At 36.8% G+C, this 10,636-nt stretch overlaps 1 protein-coding gene across 3 annotated transcripts; it reads right to left on the reverse strand.

Moving 5' to 3' along the window:
• Positions 1-753: 753 nt before the first annotated feature.
• LOC120631297 (glutathione S-transferase 2-like) lies at positions 754-7,964 on the reverse strand. Of its 3 annotated transcripts, none has more exons than XM_039900783.1 (5): positions 7,847-7,964; positions 3,205-3,341; positions 2,901-3,068; positions 1,535-1,677; positions 754-939 (listed from the first exon to the last, which is right to left on the reverse strand). In XM_039900783.1, the coding sequence occupies exons 2-5, from the start codon at positions 3,335-3,337 to the stop codon at positions 769-771; spliced, it is 615 nt and encodes a 204-aa protein (XP_039756717.1). In that variant the 5' UTR covers positions 3,338-3,341; positions 7,847-7,964; the 3' UTR covers positions 754-768. The 3 variants fall into 3 exon arrangements, with proteins under 3 accessions (XP_039756717.1, XP_039756718.1, XP_039756715.1); XM_039900784.1 differs by lacking the exon at positions 7,847-7,964 and adding an exon at positions 7,619-7,693; XM_039900781.1 differs by lacking the exon at positions 7,847-7,964 and adding an exon at positions 5,271-5,390.
• Between the last annotated feature and the right edge of the window lie 2,672 nt (positions 7,965-10,636).

The following is a 10,636-nucleotide window of genomic DNA, read 5'->3' on the forward strand; positions in this document are numbered from 1 at the left end:
TTTTTCCTTCACTGTTAAAGCAAGTGGTATTTAAATTGCTTAAAACGCACATGACTGTAAAAAGTTAGAGGTGCGTGCTTGGATTCGAACACGGCCCGCGCAGATTGACGCCAAAGTTATAACCACTAGGCAGTGGCGTGCACTTCATACATGCACAAAAGCACTGCCTACCCAAATTATTTTATTTAACTCGTATTGGTGGGGAATTTTTCCATTTTACCAGCTTTATGAATCCCTGGTTGAAGACCCTGTGCACGCCACTGCCACCAAGCTATCACCGCTTTTAACTTAATGAATAGTAACTAAGCTATTATTAGATAGGATAAGGATTTTTTACGGACAGCCATAAATAAAACAGTCACGTTAATAGAACAAGTATAATTAGAATAAGTTCAACGTTTATATAAAACGTAAGCTTACAGAAAAATCCTATTATAATATTAAGGATTACTTAAAACGATAAAAACAGCTTGGGTGTGAATTGCTCTAGCTTCGTAGCTTAATATAAATCAACTGTGAGATGGTGATAACAAAAAAAAATACCCGGCTAAGTTTGTTGTGGGCTCTTAGACCAGGGCGCGTTGGCAACCCTCGTAGCTTTAGGTTTAACTTGGCGAACAAAGTTATCACCGTCCCCTTACAATTATGTAAACATATATGTATGAACGCTTCATAAGTGCCTGTGATAGGCCTACATGAATAAAGAAATTTTGAATTTGAATTTAGATGAATACTATAGGAAAAACAAAGATCTATACAATTGAAGGTTTAATATGGGGACTTGGGTGCTTTATCGCAGAACGCCTTGACCTTGGGAATAGCTAATACTGTTTCCTGCAGCTTCTTGAAGCTCGGATACTTCTCGTCGAGGTCTGGCATCTGCAGGATCGTCTTTAAGCAGTCATACATGCCCGCGAATAGGAAGTCAGCCCATGTCAACTGAAATTGGAAACAAAATCTTATATATAAAAGCCAAAATAATGGTTCGTTGATATTTGCTTGAAAAAGATACCAGATTACGTAGTTTTATGTTTGTTATTACAAATAGTACAAAACGAAGCTGTTTCCGTCCGTCACAACTTCGTCCGTTGCCCGTTGTGAATATGTCACATGCCAAAAATAAAGGGGATCTGTTTCTTTTGAGACGTGAATGAAGCGCCATTTTCGCCTCATATAACAATGTGAGATGGTGATAACAAAAAGAAACAACCGGCTAAGTCTGTTATGGTCTTCTTAGACCAACAACATAATATGACCAGGATATTATGTAAACATAATACGACCAGGGCTCGGTTTGAAACCCTCGTTGCTTTAGTTTTAAATTGACGAATTTAGCTATCGCCGTTAACTCACTTCTATGTCATATTTTATTTACATGTTCTATTTGAATAAATTAATATTTGACTTTGGCTTTTTTATTATCATTTACCATCATACCGCAGTCAAGTGCTCGTACCTATATACATAAAAAAGCTTTCGTTTTATTAAAGCTTTGAATATACTGATATTATTATAAATAAAATTTAAAAAATACCTTTCCAATAGCCATATGACCCTTGTTCTTTGTGATGATTTCATCCAGCTTCTTCAATGCGACTGGATAGTAATTCTTCTCAAGCTCAGCCTGCTTACTCGCTTTCACCTTCTCGTCTTGCTCGTGGAAGACACTGCCGGCTTCTACGTATTAAAATTACACGATTATTTTATCGTCACCTTCACCCACATTATCAATTTTAGTCCCCTGATTATATTGCCCGTCCCCGATGACGGCCGATTGGCGCAGTTTGCAGCGACCCTGCTTTCTGCGTCCAGGGCCGTGGGTTCGATTCCCACAACTGGAAAATGTTTGTGTGATGAGCATGAATGTTTTTCAGTGTCTGGGTGTTTATATGTATTTTCTAAGTATTTATGTATATTATTCATAAAAATATTCATCAGGCATCTTAGTAGCCATAAAACAAGCTACGCTTACTTTGGGGCTAGGTGGCGATGTGCGTATCGTCGTAGTATATTTATTTATTTATTCACTGACAATTGATAAAGTTGACTTGTCCAATGTCCATCAAATTCAAATTTTTTCAAATTCAAAATTTCTTTATTCATGTAGGCCTATCACACTTATGAAGCGTTCATACATATATGTTTAAATCATTGTAAGAGGATGGTGATAATTACGTTTGTCAACTTAAACCTAAAGCTACGGGGGTTCCAAACGCGCCATGGTCAAAAAAGAGTCCACAACAAACATAGACAGGTTTTTTTTGTCATCACAAGCTCACAGTAAATTTATATCAAGCTATGAAGTTAGAGCAATTCACACCCAAGCTTTTTTATCGTTTAAGTAATCCTTAATATTATAATAGGATTTTTCTGTAAGCTTACGTTTTATATAAACTTTGAACATCTTCCAAGGCACGGTAACAGAGAAGAGGAGAACTTATGAGTATATGTGGATATTATTTCCGTCAGATCGCCCATGATGGGAGAGGGGATAGAACTGTGGGAGATGATAAACATTTTCTCGGTTTACCGTAGAGAAAATGTATCCTGTCTAGCCGTGCAGTGACGTGCGCAGAGTATTTTTACCAGGCTAGGAATAACGCAGTATATAGCATAAATGCTTCCTTGATAAATGGGCTATCCAAAACTGAAATAATTTTTCAAATCGGACCAGTAGTTCCTGATATCATCGCGTTCAAGTTAACAAACAAACAAACTCTTGTGCTTTATGTAAGGTAGTTATATACAGTATAAGATGTAGGCAGTGCATTTGTATATGTATGAAGTGCACCGCCGCTGCGCTGTGTTTGTGCCCCGTGGTCCCTGCCAGAAATACAATGCGGCCGAATTAAAAATTTACCAAGTCGTAATACTTGTAACGTTATAGACATAATATTTACTTGTGCGAATGTCAGTAAAGAACTCGATGTTTTGATCGATTTCGAAGTCTTCCTCGATATTCTTGCCAACGAGCCCGTACTTGCGTCCGAGGTAGCGCACGATCGCCGAACTCTGCGCGTACTTCTTGCCGTCGATTTCGAGTATCGGCATCTGACCGAAGGGCATCGCTATAAACAATAAAGCATTTTTTTAATCATCATCATCATCTTATCAACCCATTAATTTCTGGGTCTTCGACCTCTTCAGACTCCCATTATCCACCAATACCGAAGAACAAAACAACAACCCATCAAGAACACTCACTTGGCTTCACATCGGCCCATTCTTCTTTGGTAATCCTGCAGTCTTCGAACTCCTCGCCTCCGTACGCCAGCAGAAGCCGGATACCTTCGCCGAGCGCCTTCAGAGGGAAGTAATAGACTGCGATTTTAGGCATTGTTCTGAAAAAAAAATATATAAATATTATTACATAAGAAATTGACGTTTGGTCGCACTGGCCACTTTGATCTCAAATATCTCCTCTTTGGTTAAGAATTCCAATTTCAAATTGATACTTGGTATTTGTTTCTTGAAAATTCTAATTCATTTATTTTTCCTTTTTTAAGTTTTTCCTTTCCGTCACTCATTTAACAAAATGGAAAACTAGAAATATCGCGTTATTTACGAGTTTCATCGTGCCACCACTGCAGAAACTGCTCGAAGGATTAACGATGGCGGTGGTATCGCAAAAGAAAACACAGCACACGGTTTTTGGTTTTTACCACCAGTAGAACAGAACGAAACACAGTAACGTTTTCGTTCTGGATATTTCGACCTCCAGAACAAGCCCTGAGGACGCCCGTAGACCAAAGTTGATAATGAATAATTGAAGGCTATTGTGGGAGCGGATCCTTCGCAAACGTCGTCCGGGCTAGTTGCAGGCTGCGGTCATAGTTATAAAACTGTTTTAATCAAGTTGGAGAATATTGGGAAGGTAAAAAGCTAGAAAGGTGGTTACCTCATGAATTGAGTGCAGCAAACCGACAAACGCGCGTCGACTGCTTTGTAACATTACTCAACAAGCACAAAAATCAAAAGTTTTTAAACCGAATCATTCATCACCTGTGATAAAATATGGATCCGGTACGATAGTCGGAAACACTCTAAGCCCTGCTTCAGGGCAACGCTAGACCACCCACTGCACGTGTACCAAATTAGAGGAGCTTCAATTGGAATATCTAACACATCCACCGTGCTCCTCGAACAGAATATTGCTCCAACAGAATACCATTTTTATCGAAATTTGGATAACTTCTTGCAAAGCAAAAAATTCAACTCCGATGGGGCAGTTTAAAACGCCTTCATAGTTTAATTGATTCCCGTCAGAATACTTTTAAGTGTGCAGTAAAACCTACTGAGTATATTTTACTGCTACTTCCTGTTTTGGAATGAGTACACGTTAACGATACAATAGATGTTATGCAGAGTTCTTCCGGACGACGCGTTTGTATGGAATGAGAGTATCAGTTATAGCATGAATAACATAGAGATGTTCGCGACTTTGTCAGCAGATTAGATTACAGATTACAGATTACTCTAACTTCATCATCATCACTGTCAGTACCTACCAGTACCAGTACCTACAGGGACTGGGTCTCCCGTCAGATTGAGAAGAGTTTAGCCCGTAGTCTACCAAGCTGCGCATTGGTAGACTTCACACGCCTTTTAGAGCGTTATGGATAACTCTCAAGCATGCTCTCCTAAACCGTTAAAGCAAGCGATATTTTAAGTTGAACTATTATAAAATTCATTTACAAAACCAAAAAAAATAGATTGAAGTAAATTCCTACTTAATATTATAAATGTCACTGAAAGTTTGTTTCTTACGCTTTCACGCAAAAACTACTGAACCGATCCTCATGATACTTTGTACACATGTTCTTGGAAGTGTTAGAAGTAATATAGGATACTTTTATCCCGCCATTAAGCTCGGTTCTTTTGGGAAAGGGGATGAAATTATTTAAGTACTATAGAGGTTATAATATGTGTTTATTTTGCCCAAACTTTGTGTAGATCTGGTGAATGTGGTTGGAGATAGAGGACAGAACTCCTCAACTGACAGCAGCAAACCCCTCATTTAAGGCTTAGCGATACTAAATACTTTAAATTTGTGTAGAACTACAACTAAATTAAATGGCACATCAAAAAACAAAATCAAACGCAGACGAAGTCGCGAGCAACAGCTAGTAAATTATAAAAAAAAATCAAGTAGGTACACAGCTAATAAAACATATTATACGTTTGTATAGTTAGGTTTATAGTGAGTGAATCATGAATAATGATTTAAAATTAAAATATGTGATTTTAACATTGCAAATACTTATACTTATGTTAGATTCCCAAGCAATGATTGCATAATTGCCAGTGATTTACCGACTTCCGTCCTGTGTGTCAGGAGATTTTCATGTGATAAACGACTAAGACACCAGGAGGTATCTTTACAACATTCGAGTCCATGTAGGACTGCAGTATATCGATAATGCAGTCGTATTTATATCAAAATACCAACCAATTTCATGTTATTAATCAAATATTTAATTATTTACCCACTTTACATAAATTACTGTAACACATGAGATCTTTATCAAATACTAGCAGTTACTCGCGGTTTTCTTCACGTTATCAAAAGCTTGACATGTTTATAAATACCCCACTTCCTTGGCTTTGAACACCACTTTACTGTTATAGTCCTGATATAGGACACAGAAATATGCAATATACACTGTACCAATGCGGGATTTGAGGTGCTGAGAAAAACAGGTTGGAAGATCTAAGATATCAATCTAGTTCTTCACAGAGAAAAAGTTGCTCTGGGAGTTCTCCATAATGCCCTCAAGGGCTTGTCCACCAGTTCGCACAAGGTTAGCGCGGTGGACTACGACCTAATCACTTCTCATTTGTTGACCCATGTCCGATGATTTTTTGATGAGCTTTTCAAAGGAATCAAACAGTTCCATTACACATGAAAGTAATGCCGTATTTTTATGTCACATAAACCAATGAAGTTTCCACAACTTATACATAAACGATAATATTGACCACAATTGCTTAGGAATTAAGTACCAAGCGAAAATTATACAACCAAATTATATTGAAACAAAAAAAACAAAAACTAATATCTTATAATACTTATTTTGCCATTATTATTTCCTAAAAGTGCCAAATTTGACGTGAAAAATGTCCGTCTCACATTTGCTGTGGAAAGCATTGCACGCACGAGATAAAAAGTTATTTGCCGAATACCTTGTCTTCAATCTAGCCCACGCAAAGGGGAACTTTTACGTCTTGCATTTATCCTACGACATGCAAAATCGATATTTAACTTAGATGGTTTTTAAATGATGATGAACCGACTTCTTTAAATCTTTATATATATATTTCTTGTGTGCGTGTGTATGTCACTGAACTCCTCTTAGACGGCTGGACTGATTTGAATGAATTTTTCGGTATGCGTTTGTGTTATGGAGGGTAGAGGTAAGGAGGATCATCTGTGTATATGAAAAAGTGTCGTCAAAATGTATTAAATTAGGATGGCGCCACATTTGCATCAAGGTAACTCCTAAAAGAAGCGCCGCATATAAATATTGTTAGAGTAGGCTTGAAAAATAAACAAGGAAGTAAGGTTATATTTACCACAATATTTTGTACAACGTAAGTTGTTGAAATTCTCAATAATTAACTACTTTAGTCGATAATGACATTAAATTTTTTAACTCGGCATACTTCAATTCATCTACGATTGCTACATTCATACCATACCCTGTGCATCCACCAGCGCCATTGTGGAGGATTTTTGAACTGTTATTTAGCGCATACAACTGGACACTTTTTCAACTTTTCTCCCATATAAGATGACTCTCCTTACCTCTACCCTCCATAGTTTGTGTGGCACCCTGGATGGTTTAGATTCACAAATCAGCCCGACAGATGGCGCTGGGGTCAACTAGTTATATATATATTTTTTAACTTCGATTGCTGCACCAACCCGTTCCTTCGTCTTTTATAACGTCAATGGTTGGAAGAGAACAATTTAGCGATAAAACCTTTTGACACCCTATTTACTATTCTAAGTTTCTTCTATACATGCGTTTACTTTGCATAAAATGTGTGTGTGTAATAAAGTTTTCACACAAACAAATTTCTAAACAGGTTCTCTATTCGTGGGTATTTTTTTTTATTTGTTTCCTGTTTTTTATATTACTTTTGCAATTTTTAGTAGCCAAAATAAAATTAAACTTTAGCTATGTTAATATAAAGAAAATAAACAGTATTCCCCACATTATACCTATGTTATACCTAGTAGGTATAGCATTTTTATATTATCCAAAATTTTTATCAAATAGCTAAGAAAACAGCAAGTTACAAAATTACCTTTAACTTGCAGTAAGTTACGGGTACTTTTTTTTTCACTGCCATACCTACTCCTTTACAGATTAGCTCGCTACCAACTTAGACTGCATCAGCACTAACCACCAGATGATATTGCAATCAAAGGCTAATTTGTAGTGTAATTTTGTTTTCTTTAATTTACATTTTACCTACACCCATCGATATCAATACAGCGCCAGGGGATAACCAAAAACCATTGCCTGGTTAGAATAATTATGGGCACATATCTTTATTCACAGTAAAGGACTTAACAATAGTTAACATTGTTTGAACTTAATTTCGCAATTACCAGAATCTTAATATTACTCAGTTCCCAAGCTCGATTTTAAACCGGTACATTTTAACTTATCACAAAACACATCCTACCGGCCGGCTTTACAGAAACATATTATTAAAAACAGTGTACAAACTTAACCACTTAGGTATATCTAAATACCTAGATTGATATATATTTTACCTCATAACAACTAATGAAAAAGTACGTACTAATAAAGGTACAAAAAATCTATTAACATACCTTTTTAAAGTAAAATCGTTGAACAATCTAGCTACGAGCGAAAACGACGTGGCCTCTGTGTTGAGAATAACAAATTACTAGTTTGCAACTCAAATAGGCAGACCGTTGCGGGCGCGCCCGGTGTCCTTGAATACATGCAATGATCTCGTTAATATAAAACGCCCGAGATCTGAGTAGAATAGAATAGAATATAAAATGTTTTATTTATTGACCCGAAAGACATTTTGTTATGTAATAGCTATTCCCCGCAGTTTGGATAATAGATTACTCACGAATGTTTTTGTGTAGTTCTTTTATCATGTACAAAATATGTTTATGTATCATTAGGAAGAGAGAGAGAGAGAGGGAGAATTATATCCTCTTTCAGCCATTATTACATGGAGTGCATTGTGTCCAAAAACAGTGAAAACGCGCCGCGCACATTTTATTTTTTATTCTTACAATTATAAGTAGGTTAGGTAGGTACTTATAATTGTAAGAAAAGAATAAAAAATAAAATGTGCGCGGCGCGTTTTACTGTTTTTAGACACAAAGCCCTGCATTCAAAAATGACTAAATGAGGGTTCTGTATTATCTCAATTCAGTGGTTATTTAGATTTTATAATTTATAAACAACGAACTCAAGATACGAGCAGTAATAGCCCGGTGGGTAGTGTTTCGTCCTTCATTTCGGGGGAACTTAGTTCGATTCCATGCATGCACCTCCAAATCTTCAGAGTTATGGGTGTTTTATAGTTGAAGCAATTAAACTATCACTAGCTTTAACGACGAGGAAACCTGCAAGCCTTATAACTCTCCCTAACTTTCTCAAAGGCGTGTGTAGTCCAACAATCCGCACTCTGCCAGCGTGGTGGACTACAGCCTACACAGTGGGGTGCATTTAATACATGCACAAAAGCACTGCATACCCAAATTATTTTATATAAGTTGAATTGGAGGGGAATTTTTCCATTTTATGCCACGTGTCCATTGCACGCCACTGGGCCTACACCCTTGTCGTTCTGAACGGAGCCCGTGCCATGTATTGGGGCAGTAATGGGTAGATAATGAATATACTTCCAAGCGAAGCCGGGATGTGTCAGTTAGTGTTGCTATGAAACTCCTGTGAAGTGTTTACGCATTAAACAGCACTTACCCACTTACTAAACAAAGATAACTAATGTAATCTCATACTTATTGCACTTCAGTGTTTCGTAGAAAACACTTTACAACATATCTACTCGCGAAAGGTAGATATTTGTGTGAATGACATAAAAAAAAACAAAATTCAACATTTCATTATTCATATAGGCCTACCACAGGCACTTATGAAGAGTTCATACGTATATTTCAAAATTAAAAAATTAAAATACTTTTATTTGAATAAGGCCTAATGCTTTTGAAACGTCAAGTCTGTCTGCTTGTAGTTACTCTACCGCCGGTTCGGAAGGCAGATTCGGAAGAAACAATTTACATTTTACATTTATCATTCATTTTTCTACCTTGTGAGAGATTAAAGCGGAGCCGGATGCTTCCTAGCAACCTTGTCATTAAGAAATTCATCAATTGTATAGTAACCTATATGTTTACATAATTGTAAGGGGGTGGTGATAACTTCGTTCGTCAACTTAAACCTAAAGCTACGAGGGTTCCAAACGCGCCCTGGTCTAAGAAAAGCCCACAACAAACTTAGCCGGGAAAATTAATGTTATTTTATACACATATCGTATAAATAGGCTAAATTGACAGGTCGCAATGTATTGCGATCTCTTTCACACTGTATCCCATGTCAAAGGACAGCTCTATTTTTATAGATTTCTTAACTATATTGGCAGGTCTAAAAGTAGGGATATCCTTTTCACAATGCTGCCTATAAGAGCGTCTTTTCAAAAGTTATCACATCCTGCCAATAAATTCATATACAGAAAAGTTCTTGTTATGGCCTAACAATGGTTATTTGTTTTCAAGAATGAATGAATGAATACACTTTTATTGTACACCACATAAATATACAGAAAAAAAGAAAATGAAATCTAACGCAAAGTATACAATTTGGCGACCTTATCGCTACATAGCGATCTCTTCCAGGCAACCAATGGCGCAAAACACAGCTCAAGAAGAGAGGTAGATAGTACATGTAAATAAACATATATATGTGTATCATTATCATCATGTCAACCAATCGACGTCCACTGCTGGACATAGGTCTTTTGTAGGGAGTTCACAATACACGGTCCTGGGCCGCTTGTCTCCAGCGGCTCCCAGCGACTCGCCCGATGTCATCTGTCCACCTCGTTGGGGGCCGACCTACGATGCGTTTACCGGTGCGGGGTCGCCATTCCAGCACCTTAAGACCCCAACGTCCATCGGTTCTCCGAGCTATGTGCCCTGCCCATTGCCACTTCAGCTTCGCTATTTATAAATATATATATAATTTTTATATCTTAGGAACTGTGCCTCGCTGCGGTGGTTTCGAGGACGTTTTAGATTTTATTTAGATTTAAATAGTTTATTTTGGGTTATATTATATTTATATTTTAAAGAAACAAATATGTATCATTATAAATAAATTTTAAATATTTAATTTGTATATATATACCTTATATATTATATATATATATATATATATATATACAAGCCGTTTCCCGCCCGCTTCGCTGGGCGAATTGAAAAAGGAAATAAATTACATTTTATGTTTCATTTTTATTTATTTTTTTCATATTTCTATTATTCTCCTTTTTTTTTATTTTTGTATGAACATAAATAGGCCCCGCGGATAGAACTGTAAGCATCGATATTGTTTAGATTTAC

This window comes from Pararge aegeria, chromosome 17, assembly GCF_905163445.1.
Source record: "Pararge aegeria chromosome 17, ilParAegt1.1, whole genome shotgun sequence".
In the NCBI taxonomy this organism is placed as follows: Eukaryota; Metazoa; Arthropoda; class Insecta; order Lepidoptera; family Nymphalidae; genus Pararge; species Pararge aegeria.

What these genes read in the sequence shown, in the direction of transcription:
- LOC120631297 (XM_039900781.1), bottom strand. Translation starts at nt 5,296, where the DNA reads ATGCAATCATTGCTTGGGAATCTAAC. An exon ending in TCATTGCTTGGGAATCTAAC is followed by an intron (nt 3,342 to 5,270) that starts ATAAGTATAAGT and finishes TTTTTTTTTCAG; the next exon opens with AACAATGCCTAAAATCGCAG. An exon ending in GTCATATGGCTATTGGAAAG is followed by an intron (nt 940 to 1,534) that starts GTATTTTTTAAA and finishes TTCCAATTTCAG; the next exon opens with TTGACATGGGCTGACTTCCT.